The 16,975-nt window shown below is 35.3% G+C and overlaps 1 protein-coding gene across 2 annotated transcripts in view; it reads left to right on the forward strand.

Annotated features, from left to right (window-relative positions):
- LOC128988949 (caprin homolog) overlaps window positions 1–16,975 on the forward strand; it is a 29,392-nt gene extending 12,417 nt beyond the window's left edge. The window contains exons 3-11 of one of the 2 annotated variants that reach the window (XM_054410742.1): window positions 3,484–3,645; window positions 4,336–4,494; window positions 6,198–6,309; window positions 7,470–7,603; window positions 8,468–8,692; window positions 9,755–9,896; window positions 11,678–11,843; window positions 13,328–13,539; window positions 15,863–16,975. In XM_054410742.1, the coding sequence (XP_054266717.1) occupies window positions 3,484–3,645; window positions 4,336–4,494; window positions 6,198–6,309; window positions 7,470–7,603; window positions 8,468–8,692; window positions 9,755–9,896; window positions 11,678–11,843; window positions 13,328–13,539; window positions 15,863–15,924 (1,374 nt within the window). In that variant the 3' untranslated portion in view covers window positions 15,925–16,975. The remainder of the gene's footprint in view (window positions 1–3,483; window positions 3,646–4,335; window positions 4,495–6,197; window positions 6,310–7,469; window positions 7,604–8,467; window positions 8,693–9,754; window positions 9,897–11,677; window positions 11,844–13,327; window positions 13,540–15,862) is intronic. The other variant, XM_054410743.1, reaches the window with a different exon arrangement.

Consider the following 16,975-nt stretch of genomic DNA (forward strand, 5'->3'; position numbering starts at 1 on the left):
GCGACACAATAAGGCTGTAAACAAGTATCAATCGTCGTGTCTCGTGTCGTTGTTCCTTGTTTGTTTACTTTTTCAGATTCCTTATCAAACGCCCCTATCTGCTATCTCTCTTTCTCTCTCTGCTCTCTCTAACAATGTACTGATTAAACAGATTGTGGTTGACGACTTTTCTACTTATAAGTTTCCCTGCGGTTATTTTAGTTCAATCAATCCCATAACCTTTCTAATGTTTATCAAAATAATTAATTATCTGTTTTGTATTTTATTTCCTTTAAACCAACCCCTATTTACCATCTGTATTTTATAGAATAAAATGTTTGTTTATAAAGTTTGACTGGCCACACAATGTTGTACCTATTTTATTTTGTATAAAGTAACAGTTACTTTGATGATTATTTAAATATCAATAAGTGGTGCGTGCTGTAATGAATGCTTTTTATTATCAAAATAAGTAATGGATTATTAATTTTTGATAATACATGGGTCATTGAATACCATAATGTGATGTAGTTTCCTATTTGTAACTTGCAAATAATAATAATTGAGAGTTAATCCTGGAAAATGAAAAATAGTGAATGCATTCATAACCCTGTTGTCAAAACAGCAATGCAGGTGTAAGGGTTTATTGTTTCAGAGGCTAGGGTGTTTCAAGGACAAAGTGCTGGGCCTCCCGGCTCAGGGGGGGGGAGGAAGGTGGTGAGACTGAGAGAGAAATGGGGGAGGAAACTGGTTTTGGCTATTTATTGATTAGTTCACCGACCCTTCTAGATAACAGAATTTAGTGACAGTGTTAAATCATCGTGTTCATTATTTCATTTCTTGTTTACTTTGTGTGTTATTCTATTAATTTTAGTGTTTTGGTCTATTTCCTCTATATGTCAATTATATATTTTTTAATATATAATTTTTACTTTTTACTTTGTCTCTTCACTTTTTTGGATCCAAACCAATCATGTTCTTTTTGATTAATACGATTCATAAAACAAAAATATTTTGTGCATGGAAAACAACAAGAATAATCACGTGTTTTTATATTTATTTATTTATACAAAATGAAATAAAATATTCATAGTAGTTACAATATACATATTTAATCGACTTGCTAGTTGTTTTGTTGTCATTCAAGATAGCGCTGTTCTGTTATGAAAGACAATCTGATTGGCTCAGTCTGCACTGCATATCTCGTCAGGCATTCAATCATATCCATTTATTTCTTGCATCTTAATTTAGTTCAGTTCAGTTTTTATCGTGATTATCTACTATTTGATGTCTTGACAATTCTCAATGTTTTTAGACATATTAAAATAATATTGTGTTTATTTAAAAATTGACTGAACATTATTATTATTATGCACTTTTTGAAGAAAAATGTTTAATAATTTATTTTTTTGATAATGTTCAGAATTCAGAATTATATTTGAAATTCCAGATAGGTTTAGTTGCAAAACATTTTTTGCTGAAAATAAAATCATAACACTCTCTAATATTTTCATTTTTTACAATTTAGTTTCCGTTTAATCTGTTTTATTTAGAATCTGAATAAATTTGTTCCTTGCAACTCAATCCATGGGTATATCACCAGACAATCAAAAGATTTATATATTCCTCAAGCCAGGCTATCAAAATTTATCAAAAGTTATAAATACTTGCAAATAAAACTATTTAATAAACTTCCAATATATTTTAGAAATCAGGAAAGTATTCATTTGTATAGGTCAAAATTATCAGATTGGCTTACAAGTCGTGCTTTTTATTCAGTTGATGAGTTTTTGCAGAATGAAGATTTTTTAACGCTTAAATGTGAGGCCAAGCAGTCTTGATGATTCTTTGTTCTTGTTATGGTCTTTTCCCTGTTAATTTTAAAGTTTTTATTATTACTGATGCTTTATCCTTTTAACTTTATTTTAACATTTTCTGTAGAATATTTAATATTTTATTTAACATATGTAACAAAACATGTTGACCTTGTCTATTGTAATGTTTATATTACCAAACGACAATAAAGATTTATTATTATTATAAGGTGACGCTAGGAAAAGCTCGGCTCGAAAAAGCTCGAGCTCGAAAATATTTTAAAAAGCTCGGCTCGAGGTTGAAAATCACTATTCGCACACCCCTACTATTCAGTACCTATGTGGATTGCTTTAGCTAACTTATTAGTTCCACAGAGAAGTTTGGTACAGAAACTTGATTTTGGGACGACCGTTCGCTTTCAGCTTTCGTAGCTATTCATATGGCACAGGTCACAGGGGTCTCCTTCCAGTGGCGGTTCTAGGACCTGGTCAAGGGGGGGGGGGTAATTGGACATCCACACCAGAAGAATGTCCCCCCCCCCAAAAAATTCATATTTTTAAAGCTGTGTCCAAAACCCTTCTTTACGTTTATATGACAAAATGTATGTTTAAATTGATATTTCCAGAGTCCCATGGAAGGAGGGTGCCACCCGTCCCGATTCTGCCGGGATAGTCCCCGAGTTGTAGTATATGATGGAGAGGGGGGTGGTATTGGATTTTTTTGCTCCTTTGTAACCACCACTGTATTCCTCCACCGTGAGAGTTGTAGTATATGATGGAGAGGGGGGCGGTATTGGATTTTTTTGCTCCTTTGTAACCACCACTGTATTCCTCCACCGTGAGAGTTGTAGTATATGATGGAGAGGGGGGCGGTATTGGATTTTTTTGCTCCTTTGTAACCACCACTGTATTCCTCCACCGTGAGAGTTGTAGTATATGATGGAGAGGGGGGCGGTATTGGATTTTTTTGCTCCTTTGTAACCACCACTGTATTCCTCCACCGTGAGAGTTGTAGTATATGATGGAGAGGGGGGCGGTATTGGATTTTTTTGCTCCTTTGTAACCACCACTGTATTCCTCCACCGTGAGAGTTGTAGTATATGATGGAGAGGGGGGCGGTATTGGATTTTTTTGCTCCTTTGTAACCACCACTGTATTCCTCCACCGTGAGAGTTGTAGTATATGATGGAGAGGGGGGTGGTATTGGATTTTTTTGCTCCTTTGTAACCACCACTGTATTCCTCCACCGTGAGAGTTGTAGTATATGATGGAGAGGGGGGCGGTATTGGATTTTTTTGCTCCTTTGTAACCACCACTGTATTCCTCCACCGTGAGAGTTGTAGTATATGATGGAGAGGGGGGCGGTATTGGATTTTTTTGGGAAGCGAGCTGTTCTATTGGTTAGTACGGGACTTTGGTCCCTGAGGTTCCTGGTTCAAATCGCACCAAATCACCAATGGATTTTATCTAAAGTGATAATGCCGCAACCCCTAGGTCTAGCTGAAGTAATGTGAAAAACAATCCCGGGCTTGTGCCTAGCGTCCTAGAAAAAATAAATAAAAAGAAAGGTCCCCGTGCTGTGGAGTAAAGAGGTGCAGGCATTACTAAGTACTGACCTTGAACAATGAAAATTGTAAATTGTAAATTGTTTTGGAAATAATTATATTTTACTGTGTTATATTTTTTTCAGGATGTGTTGGCTAGTATGGGAACTGAGAGTGTGCGGGCAGATTTCCTTGCCGGACAGAACAAGGCGGTTCAACTCACAGAAGCAGAGCTGCAATACTTGGACGATCTGTTTGTTGAAGTTTCTCCCAAACGCGAGATTGAGGAGGGACAACCACCGTTCTTGGTAAAATATGACTAAATAGGCTATAATCTTTTTTAGGTATTTGTTTGTAGCTTGATATAGGTAGCTTATTTTAAAATTTTTATTGCCACAGTTTTAAAGTAATTTGTATCCCATTCTAGACACAGAACCTTTTTACAGTGTTAAGGAAATTTTGAAACCAACTTAGTTACAAGTTTAGTACCAATAGAATGATAGGACCTATGACCTAATATCCTTTTGTTTCATTTAAGTATGTTACCTGTATTATAAATATCTGAGATTTTATCTGTTGGGCCTGTATTGTTATTATGTGTTCTCAAACTTTTCATTGATTTTGTTCTCTATATTTAACTGTTTTTATCTGTTGACTTTCAGTGATATTATTTGATTAAGTAAACTTAACTAGGCACTAGGCCTAATTCATTTGATAGGCATACTAGTAGTATTGGTTAGTTTTAGACAAAGAAGAAAGATATTGGTATCCACAGATTTTTCTAACAAACTATTGTATATTTTTTACATTGACATTAGCTTTTACATTTTTGTAATGTTTTTGGCATTAAATCTATTCTATTCTATTCTTGGACGAGCCTACACATTATCAGGCATGGTGGTCTGCTGACAGACCAAGATTGTTAAAACTCAAGTCTAATTGAAAGAGGGAGATTTTAGTTTGGTTCAATAATAGTTAAATCTTGTTCTCTTTTTTAGGAACAGACATTGAACGCAGCTAAGCATCTGATAAACATTGTCGAAGGGAAGGATAAAGAAATCGTGGGTACTAAATACTCCGTCCTTAAGGAGCTGATTGAGAAAATCAGCAACTGTGGATATTTCGACCAGACAACTGTTGAAGAGACTACCCCCCAGGTAAATAGTTGCAATCTTTTATTAATGCTACAGTAGACTCCTGATTATCCACGAATGAACTAACCACACTGCGAATAAACCACAATAAAAAACAAAAAAAAGTCAAAATCATAATTATTATATTTAATTAGGGATGGTCAAGTCTCGACATTTCGGGAAATTTTCAATCTCGTTACACGAGACGAGATTACTTTTTGGCCGAGATTTTTATCGAGACGAGAATAAAAAAAAAAAAAAAAAAAAAAAAAAATTAAAAACGCCTGCAGAAAGTCAATGCAATACCCGCAATACAGGAGCGTGTTGTAGTTGCGTTTCCTTTTCGAAGGCGTTCTTATTTAATTAATTCTTTTAATGTAAATATTACTTTCATTATTTTAATAATATTACTTTAATAACATTTGAGAAGTTTTGTTAAGTGTAAGCAGTGTGAGGAATGTTTTATTACTATAAAAAAAGTCAAAACAAGTAACTATTTTATAAAAATTAATATTGCTTTTATTTTATGATTTATTTTATTTTAGGATAAGTTGAACTCTATCCTAACTGATATCACCATGTTTCCTAATCGTAGGCATTTTTAATAAGTTAGGCGTGTTTAATAAAAAAATGTTATGCTGATGTTATTTAATGAAAGATTGTAAATATTCTTGCCTATTATCATTATTTTAGTATTTAAACAGTCATCTAACAATGTTACAAAATCAGGTAAAAATTTCGAACGTGCATTTCCCGTTGTGTATGAGAAGAGAAATCTCGTCTCGATCTCGTCTCAAAATTTTATGAGAAATAAAAAATCTCGTCTCGTCTCGTCTCGAACTAAAAATCCAATCTCGTCCATCCCTATATTTAATGCATGTTAAATAGTGTACAACACCCAAGATATTTAACGTGAGGAGGCCCATTTTCTCGCAAAAAGCTACCTTTGTTTAAATTACTTTATCGACCACCGATTACAACCAGATGAGTTAATAGATCTTACGGATCGTGTGCGTTTTAATTTTTGCCATTACTGGGCTTCCAGTATATTATAATATGTATTTAAAACGTTTTATTATCACCTAAAGACACTATCAATCTTTTCCCCGATCAAGACTCCGAACTGAGAAGGGAGAAGGAAGGTAAATATAAGCAAAATTTCAATCCGAACATCTCCCCGAACAAGACCAAGACCAGACAAGTTCTACCGAGCGCTGCAAAAGGGAGTTTAGAATGCCCATAATATATAACAGCACAATATTACCCAAAATGTATTTATTTTACCAATTAAAGAGTTTAATTGCTATATTAAATTAGAACTATCAACTAACTAGAACTATCAGGTGGCCGCTCTGTGCGGCGCTCGCGACAAAGTACAGGGCAAAAATATACCGTGACACTATCGTACATCACTCTGTACATCGGACCGATCTTTCTTTCATCTTTTGCTAAAAAAACCGCCCCCCAGGGCGCTCGTCTCCCTGCTAGGCCTGATGTCTGGTTCGCCGTCTGGATCGGTGTACGGACCCCTGACACACTATCGAACATGCTCCTTTTGACCTCCCTTCTCCCTGCTCCCTGCTCGGTTCAGGGAAAAGATCGTTAGTGTGTCCCTGTCTTAAACACAAATGAAACCTTTGTTTGGTGTCACCTGTCTATTAAATCAATAAAGCAATTCATTTTGGCCAGTGGAAAATGTGAGACTTAAAACATAGTTATGTCCACAGCCCGTTGAAGCTCCTGTGCCAGAACAGGTTCCAGTTGTGGAACATGCCACTCCTGTTCCTCATGTGGAGGAGATCGTTCCGGAACCTGTTCCATCTGCAACCTTCCAGCCCAGTGAGTTTAATTTATTTCATTTCTATTTACCATTTCTTAATTGGTAATTTCTTAGGTTTTGTCACTTCAAATCATAAACAGTTTTAAGGTGGATTCCAATTTAGTATATTCAAAGTTCTTAACCTTATTAACAATCCTAGCATAGAGCGCTTAGTAAAAAACTACCCTAGTTACCTTGCTTTGCAATGGGGTGAGAGCTCAGAAGAAAATTAGGCCTAGCAGTTATAAAAAAATATTGGTTATACAACCTTCATTATTTATTAAAATATAAAAATCCACTTTTCAGCACAAGTCTGCCCCGTGATTATTGTAGGTTAGGTTTATATTGGTTAACCATTGCCTATTACTGATTCATCTCTCCTACAGATTTGTTGTCTAGGTTTTAAATGACGAATAATTTCTTTCAATAAAGTATACTAGGTCAGAGAGTAGAGAAATTGAAATGGTTCACAATTGTTACCAAAAAATGTAATCTTATATATTAAAAAATTTGGTGTTTCTTTTCCGAGTTCGTTTGGCTCTACTACCCCACCGATTTTCATGATTGAGGTCTCAAATTGAAGGTATGCACGCAAAGATTTGCCATCAAGCATCGGCTTATAATTTTCTATAGTCTCACTTGGTTTATACGTAAACGAAAAAATTTGCTCTCCATGTATTTCTTATGGAGTTAAATTTGGTTTCTCTTTGCCGAGTTCATTTAGCTCTTCTACCCGACCGATTTTCAGATTGAGGTCTCTATAGATAAATGCCGATGCCTGATGGCAAATCTGTGTATGAACACACAGATTTGCCATCAATCATCGGCATATATTTATCTATAATCCCACTCGGCTTATACGTAAACGAAATTTGCTCTTTATGTATTTCTTATGGGAGTTAAATTTATCTTCACTTTTCCGAGAACGTTTGGCTCTTCTACCCGACCGATTTTCATGATTGAGGTCTCAAATTGAAGGCATGCGCGCAAAGATGTACACATCAAGCATCTGCATAGTTTTGATTCATTTTTAAATTTAAGATTACTTCAATTTAAGATGTATTTCACCAGTTATAATTATATAATCCTATATATTTTGGTCTAGGAACCTTCAGTGAAATACCGGCTTTCTTTTAAGCTGTTAGTTATTCTAATCGGAGAGATTGTAACTCTTGTCTAGGTGCAGTGCCCGTGGTGGAGCCAGTGGTCGCCCCCGTAGTGGAGACTGCGGGACTCTACATCTCCCAGCGCCCAATGGCCGATGTTTTGACTAATGTCATGGGCGGCGGACCCACCACATTTAACTTTATTCAGGTAAGTTGTCATGATGCTAATGGCTGTGGCTTTAAAAATATTCCCTATTTAAATTTTTCCTACTTGGCAAGGAGGGTTTAGGGGTGCGGCTGGTCTTGGGCATTGGAGACTGTACTTCTCCCTCTTAGAGTTGATTGTATGTAATTAATTGATTGATAATTTAAACCTGTGGGAAATTTTTAATTTTTGTATTATGACTTTTTTACCATATGAAATCTATAATTGCTTAGTAAAATGAAACCACTAGATTTTATAGTAAATTCTTTGGCTTTCCTAACCAACATCACCTCGTCTATAAAGTCTCCGGTAAATACCTATTGCAAGATACAAGATCAAAAACTGATAAGAATTAAAGGTGGGCGTTTTTTAACACAATAAGATATTAATACTATTACGTAAGTGTCATCTAATAAAAAAATACCTAGGTAGTATTTTACGGAGAATAACTTATTATTTTTGGATACATAATCTGAACTTTTTGAACAAGCAAGTGAAACAATCCTGCTAGTTCTTCCTGTTACCATTACGAAATAGTAAAGTATCTTGGTAATAGATTTTACTGTGAATACCCTATTATTTTTTATCGTCGTCTGAACTATTAAAAACGATTGTATTAATAATGTTCATCATATCTTACTATTAACAGGGAGTATCTAAAAAATAGTCTTGTTTGAGGAACTACTGATCAAGAGAATAAAAATAGGAAGTTAAATTGCCCTGCACTAGAACAACAAGTAATAAGTGACAATGTACGAAATGTACTGGATAAGGAATTAATAGGTGACAAAATAATAGTATTATTTCACCGTTCCTGACTATTATTGCAAATTAACGGTATCTCAAATAAAGAATCCTTTTGTGTAGGAATCAGAGCTGGAGCCTGAGGTCGCAGTTGTGCCGACAAGTGCTCTGCCCATTCCTACACAGACCTTCACAAATGCCAACTTTGCGCCGCCGGTAGCGGCTCCAGTCTACCCACCCGAGGTGTTGTACGCCGCACCCGCAGCCGCACCCACACCCGCGCAGTACAGCCCCATACCGCCACAGCCAGCCCCAGCCCCTGTACCCAGCAACACTTACCAGAACACGGTAAGTGTTGGAGATTTATCACCCTCTAGTTCTGTTTTTGTACGTGAACATTGCTGGTTTTGTGGTTAGATCATGGGACTATCATTCGTTCTGGACACCGAAGTTTGATCTACTGTGCATATGAAAGTTTTCCCCCCATAGTTCTGACATGTCTTTGTAATGGATGGGCTGGGTTTTTGCTTCTGTCAAGCTATTATCTACATAATGTGTTTTTGAGAAAACATAATTTCTGTTCTTCATGTGGGAATAGGTGGATAACATCAAAAGATGGATTCAGTAAAACCTCTCACCCTGGCCTTGGTTTATCCAGCCACCTCTCGGAAGCCAACTTAGAAATGTATTTTCCACGGATTAGGACACAGTCTCTATGCTGCTTTTACTGATTGTATTATTTCTTATATGGATATGGTTGTTTAGAATTGGTTATAAACAGGGTGACAATTTGTAAATTGTAAATGGTGACCTAGAACTGGGAAACCTTGCTGCAGTACGCCAGTAGTCTAAAATACCTACTAACTCCCATAGCCACACATATCTAAGGAGATATTTGGTCGTACCAACAACTCCGCTCCATCTTTCTATATCCTCTGCGTATTCCTCGGTTGCTTCTAATCGCTCCAGGTATTTTTTCACTTGGCTCCACCACTTTTGCTTTGGCCTTCCTCTTGGTCGTTTTCCTTCAGGATTTGTCATTAATATTTGTTTCATATTATTATCCACCTCTCTTCTCAAAACATGCCCAGCCCATCTAAATTCACAAACCACATCTGAATCCTTGTGGAGTTCTCTCAATTCCCTATTATGTCTTCTTCTCCACTCTCCTTCTTCAAAAATTGGGCCATAAATCTTTCTTAGAATCTTATTTTCAAAAGTTATTAATTTCCTCTCTGTAATATTTCTAAATAAATATAGCCGCTGTGAAGCAGTGAAAACATTTCAAGTCTGCTGTGTGGAACAAGAATATTAGTTGGCAGAACTAGATGATTTGTGTAAAATGTTTGGTCAATAATGTTACACAGTTTCTTGTTATTCCTTTAATGTAGTCAAGTATTTTGCTTTTAGAAACCTCAATCTGGATCTGGAGACTGGAATGACGCACCTGAACAGACCAATGACTGGGGGGTGCAGGTGGAACAGAGCGAACAGAACCGCTGGAACGAACCAAGTCAGCAATCTGATGATTGGGCTGAAAACTCCAATGATGGTCAGTTGATTTATTTTCTGTTTAATGTTAATGAGCAATCTTTTTAGGCAAGGCAGGTGTTTACCTATTCAATTTCCTACAAGTTTTTTTTTGTTTTGCGGGTTTTTATGAAAATTTATTTAGGTACCGCAATATAAAAAGCTTCCCTTATTTAATTAATTACCTCTACGGCTACACTATCCTATCTCACACTCAAAGCACTTGTACTTGAAAGTGCATCAAAATTCCAATTCTATTTGATGCATCAAATCGCGATTTGATTCAGTGGTAGTAAACTATTCATGGGGGAATCAGTATCCATATACGAAAAAGGCCTTTAGAAAGTCAATGCAATACCCGCAATTCAGGAGTGCGTTGTTGTTGCGTTTCCTTTGCGAAGGCGTTATTTTAATTGATTCTCTGCATGTAAATATTGCTTTAGGCTAATTGTTTTCTTTTTTTTCTTTTGACATTTGCAAATGAAGTTTTGTTAAGTTTAAGCAGTGTGAGACATGTCTTACTACTGTAAACATAGCCAAAACAAGTCACTCCAAAATCATTCTAAAAATAACACAAGTCAGAAAAATAGTTACTTGATACTTGACTAGGAAGACTGATGTTTTAGGCTGATAATTTGGTATTTTTGTAGGTCCGAAGCTATATAGCTTTTTTTTGCTGTAGTAGAATTGGTACAGGACAAAAGCCTATATCCTGTCCTGATACAGACCAGACTGGTATTTCATCATGTAATTTGAGCTTAGTTTTAAGAATTGACAGATAATTGTTTCCTTTTTGTACAGTATTACTACTACATTTTTTAAGTTTTAATAATTTTAATAATTAGTTTTATCAAATATAACATTTTAGTATTAGTTTTATAAATATTGACAACTCCTATCTATGTACATTGTACTCCAAAAGATGTTATGAGTTAATACCGAATTTTAATTTTAATGTGGCCTTGTAGTTTGTAGGTTTGATTCTGTCATCTCATTTTTTCAATGTAAAGTGTAAACCAATTGAAAGTTTCAGTATAAATCTTACAATTGTTTTTATTTGTTTACACAATGTATTGCAGGTATTGCATTGACTTTCTGCAGGAGTTTTAAAATTTTTTTTACATTTTTTTATATAATCTTGTCTTGAAAAAATCTCGATCATAATAAAATATCTTCTTGTAGAACAAGATTTAAAATTTCCCAAAAATTTCTCAAAATTTCGAGACCCGTCCATCCCTACTTCGAATTGAGTTGCATCGGTTTGAACAAGAATCTTTTGAATGGGATCGTTGCTTTGAGTCAAAAATGTTTTGAGCTGCTTCACACACCCCTACTATTAACTTTATGGATTTATGTAGAACTATAGTAAAACACCTAAGTCAGATGAATACTTTTTAAAGTTACTTAGAGTAATTATCCTTCATTTAACTCATCTGTATCACTGTGTTTCACCTGTAATATATAACACTGGTAAGTAGCTGTCTTACTAGAGAGGTTATGATTATTGTATTAAACAAAATGGTCCTTAGATATTGGCTTGGAGAGTTAAGACCGTTGAATCCTGAAGTCACACTTGTGATGATAATAATATTGATGGATGAAATAAAACAGAGCAACACATTTGATTTATTTTGTTGTTATTCGGCTTATTTCTAGGTTTATTACTATTAGAATCTTGAATCTTAGGATAGCCTATATCCTTTAAAATTGGGCTGGGCTTGAAAACAAAATTGTCTGTTAATTATTTTAAATTTTGAATAGTTCTCCTAACTTAATACTACTGATAATGTTTATTGGTTGCAGGCTTCCAGACAGCTGGCCGTGGAGGTGGTAGAGGAGGCCGAGGGAGAGGTGGAGGCTCTGACAGAGGAAGGGGAGGTCCTAGAGGAGGGAGGGGAGGATATCAGAATGGCAGAGGCAACTATGGCAACAACCAAAACAGTCGAGGAGGTGGCGGTGGCTACTACAGGTATACAATCAAAATCAAGTGTATAGACCCCGATTCACATTCTCTGTGCGGTACAGAGAGCCCATTAACCACGTACACTATTTCGACAATTGCCTTCTAAAATATCAATACCCTTTAAACTTTCAAATTTTACTCATTATTGTACCACAGTGACAATTCAGTCATTGAATCCAAACACTAGTGCATTTTTATTTAAACAATGCTAATACTCCTTTTAGCGAATTTCCCTATAGGGAAGTAGCTATTACCGTAGGTCTCATGGTAAGACTTAGGCCCGGGACCGATTTACTTTTTCATTTCAATGTCCCCAGAGGCCAAAAACACCATTCGTTCAAATTTTTATATATGTATATATATATATATATATATATATAGATATATATATATGTGTCCGTGAACACGATAACTTGAGTAATTTTTATCCGATTTTGATGAAATATGGTTTGAAGGTGTAAGGCGGGATAAACTTGAATGAGTTCGCGATCCAGCATGATCGGACCATGGGAACAGGGTTTTATGGGGGGTTTTATGGGGTAAAAATAGGTTTTTCTCACTTTTTACCCTCAAAACACAAAATTTCCCAATTTTTCTCTAAACCTTCTTAAAGAGCTTAAAAAAACAAACAATTCAGTATATCAAAGTGTTTTTGTACGGTTATTGGTTACGGAGAAAACTAAAAATATTGTAAATTTAAAATTCCCATGTTATTCTTATGGAGAATATTGTAAAATGTTGTAGTTTGCTTGTTTATGGATATATTTTGATCAAACTTGGCAAATTTATTTATTTTATAGTAAGCTATCAATATTTTACTAAAAACACACTACTTTATTAGTTTCCTTGTAGAAGCAAACCTAGGTACTCGTTAAACCTAATGTTATTTAAATAGATCAATTGAAAATCAATTCGGCCAAATGGAAATTCGCTTAGACGGCAGGTTTGCTGCGGCGGGGGTATTTCTTTGTTTAAATGGAGAAAAGTGGTAATTCATTACGAAAATAACACGTGTCTCTGTTATTATTTATCCAATCTTGACAAATAAGGTATCATTGAAAACTACATAAAATTTACTAACTTTTTTGTCTCTTGCAATCTTTTTGTAAAGTTATCAGTTTTTGTGGAATTTGGCATCAAATATTTTAAACGACGGCCATTTTGAAACGGTTATGTTTTTTAGTATAATTTATAACATAATAGGTCTTAATAAGATAAAATTTTTTGCAAAATATCAATGCTGTTCTCAAACAGTTCAGGAGTTTTTTTTTTACACATAAATACAGACAGACAGAAAACTAGGCACCACAGACCCATGTTCCTATGGTGAAATGTGTTTGTCTTGACCTAAGGAATAACGCTATATACATATGTCCAGAGAGTTACGGGACACCCTGTATTCTTTTTGGTATCTTAACTGCCAAGAAAAATCCTTATTTTCGAGTTCCATTTAAGTTTATCTATGTTGCTAACACTCTATATTCTCTTAGAAACAACAACAGCGAAGGTGGTAACAACTACTACCAGAATGGATACCAGTCGCGCAATGATGGCGAGAGGGGAGACAGGGACAGAGGAGAGAGAGGAGACAGAGGAGAGAGGGGAGACAGAGGAGAGAGGGGAGAGAGAAGTTACAGAGGTGGTGGGGACAGGAGGGGAGGACCTCGTGGTGGACAACAAGACAGAGGCGGTTACAGAGGAGGTAGGTCACTGCGGTCATTGAGAGGTATTCCAGGGTGTCTACCAACCGGGAAATCCGGGAAAACCGGGAATTGTACTTAAATTTTTACTGGCCATGAAATGTACGGGAATTGTCCTTAAATGCCAGACAATGTCCTAAAATTTTTAATGGGCCATAATTTTATTGATCGCTAGTTGGTTAGGAGCACATAAAAGGTTTATCAGATGTTTGTTTACATTTTCATAAATTATTACTAGAGTAATTATGCAATAAAAATCCCATTAACAATCTCAAACCCATTAATATTTTATCACGACAATCAAGTGTCAAGTCAAGTACTTCCAAGAACTGTTGACTCAGCAGCTAGCTCATAAAAGTTGTATCACTTTTATTCCTTTACAACTTCTTTTTTTATTACTAGGGTAATTATTATTAGATCCCAAACATATTTTATCGTGAAAATAATAGCTTTATAATGGCTGTTAAATTTCACTTCTTACTTGTACTTTCGGCTTGAAGATTCAATTTGCCATGGCCAGTGCCTAGTGCCATAAAACTGTTTATGGTTTCATATTAAACATGTAAATAATCTACAGTCTTATTTTGTAAGTTAACCCCTTTTTTATGGACATTTTATCTTTCAATTGACAAAACCACAAGCATTGTTGTTTCGTTGTTTGCATTAATGTTTTATCACTATGTAGGCCTGCTTGGTTTCAAATTATGTCATTGCATTTTCTGTATCTTTGTCTTATATTGTTGGCTATTCAGGTTTCAATGTTTTTTGTTTCCCATATATTTATTTATTGAGTTGTATGCTTTAAGCAATCAAAATCTTATGAACTAGAATGATGATAGTAACTTTGCTGCTATTATAACCTCATTGTTTGTTACTTAGTTTATATAGGCCCTCCTAAATAATTAGGTTTAGGCCTGGGTATTTTGATATTCTTGAAAGAGCTGTAAAATATATTAAGAAAATGTAATTGAGCCTAAGATAAACAACTAATGATTGCTATGTGTGATATTAACTTTACAAATGAATACAATAATCTTACTCTGTGCTTATTGCTTATTAATAGCCGCTTACCATACCTTGATTTTGTACTAATAATTGAGTAACAATATGCATTAAAGATTTTTTTTCAAAAGTAGTCGAGAACCTAACGTTGTGCCAGGGCGAATCATGCCAAATTAATCCGCCTGGATCGGATAAGCTATTTTATAAGGTTTACGTGACGGATGGAGATATTTGTCGCTATCGCAGGAGACAATGATTGCGTTTCTCTGTTACACTACACTGTTACACTACTTTGTTGCACTGTTTCTTTGTTTACTTTCAATAAATTTCTATTTTGCAATTTTTAACTCTTATCTATTATTATTTACTTTTCTCTCTGGTATAACAAGATTAATACAGTTTGACAAATCAGGAAAATTATTCGGTAGGCCTAATGACACCGACAAAGGTTACGGCAAAGTGTCCTTAAATGTACGGGAATTGTCCATGAATTTTTTATCCAGAATGTAGTAGACACCCTGTATTCTCATTTGCCCTTGGGTTACATTAACTTTTGGATACTGGCGTAGACAACCGACCCTTATAGGCCAGCTATAGGCAATATTTTATTAAAACAGAACCTAACTTATCTGGGATGGGACTAGGGAGACCATAGATAGTGAAAACCATGGTAAATCCAAAATAGTATACAAATTTCAGTATTAATGATTGTAAAAAATACAATATTTCACAATCATTAATACTGTGCAATCATGATAACTTTTAGGAATGGATGGATCCAAACATTATGGAAAAATATATTTTCTATTCATCGGGATTGGACCAGTATGGAATTTGTTCCAGCGTTTTTTCAAGATTGATGAATGTTGATGTGTGTGACATCTCTGGGATCGCGGGAGATATTGCAATGGTAGGCAGGGTTGCCACCTTAGGTTTAGGAAAAATCGCGACATGGCCCCCATCCCCCCGGATTAACATAGGCTTAAATGCAAGTGCATAAGGAACCGAAATCGGGACTGTCCCAGCAGAATCGGGACGGGTGGCAACCCTGATGGTGGGGGACCATGATGATGAAAAGGAGATTAAGGGAAGGCAAATTTAGAGCAAGGAAAATCAGCTTACCATTTTTCCCTTGACCTAAGTTAGAGCTTGGGAAACAATTACTTTTTTTAATATCAGCTGTTATCGAAAATACTAAATAGCTATGTTCTGCATGGTGTGATGAAAAACCCTTTGCATTAAGAGTTTAGCAATTGGTTTTTGACTAACTAATCCATATTATTAATTTATTTATTTTACGTGTTTTTTGTATAAATGTTGCAGCTCCGAGGGGCAACCGAGGCGGCAACCCTCGCGGTGGCAACCGAGGCAACAACCGCCAATAACACACCAACCACGACCAAACTTTCTGTGATGTTACGTGGAATCAACTCTGCGAGTATTAAAGCAGAAGAAAAACAACACGTTTTACTTTTGCTAGGCAGGCTTTTTTCACAGGGATAAGATAACAAGACTTTAAACCTTTTTGTAAAGTGTTAAAAAAAATAAAAATACCAAAAAAATAGAAAAAAATGTGCAACCGCAAGAGACAAGTGTGTGGAAGTGACCCGAGATGTGTTGCCTCAGTATGTTCTTAGTTTCCACCGCGTCGTAAGTGACAAACCGACTCAAATATTCTCTTTACTGCAACTCGCATTTAAGATTGAAAGAAACTTGTAGTTAGGTGAACAGTTGAGTTGGTTTTGTAAGTTACTAATGTATATACATCATGTCGGACCCCAGACTTCGAGTTTGTTATTTTTATATGCCTAGAGACGTATCGTTATAGTTTCTAGGTTAACATTGCGACAATACCCACCCCATTTAGTGTGCTGGTTTATTGTTATTACAATGATTAAAGTAATATTTTTATAACACGTAGCTTCTGATAGCTTTTTGAGCAACAATTGTTCTTTCTTTAAATAAATGTTATCCCCTTTTTTGTACTTTTTGATAGTATGTTTGGCGATTTTGTATAGTTGAAATTCTTTTTGGAATAAGTTTACTTTGTAAACAATCGACTGCTTTCTTAGTTTGTATTCCCAGTTTTCTTACTATAGCTTATTGTATTTATGATCGGGTGAGTCTAGAGCGAATGAATGGCTTTTCCTAAAATGATAAGACTTTATATATTTCTCTTTGTTAGAAAATAGCAATATAATTGTCAATGACAAAAACAGTTTAAAGTTTTCACTTGTAATGTATTTTTTGTTGTGTCTTTGGTATTTTTTATATTTAAACAGCCAGCAATTTGGAATATTGATTTTGACGTAAAGTATAAACTTCTGTTTTGACGTATTCTCTCTGTGAGCTACATGAGGCACTTCTCTCATATGTTTATATATCAGTGATTTGCTGATGATTCCTAACTATAAATAAAGATAGTTTAAATAAATA

The sequence above is a fragment of the Macrosteles quadrilineatus genome, unplaced genomic scaffold, assembly GCF_028750875.1.
Source record: "Macrosteles quadrilineatus isolate MER2022 unplaced genomic scaffold, UCM_ALF_1.0 Scaffold_3__2_contigs__length_128488019, whole genome shotgun sequence".
NCBI classification, from domain to species: domain Eukaryota; kingdom Metazoa; phylum Arthropoda; class Insecta; order Hemiptera; family Cicadellidae; genus Macrosteles; species Macrosteles quadrilineatus.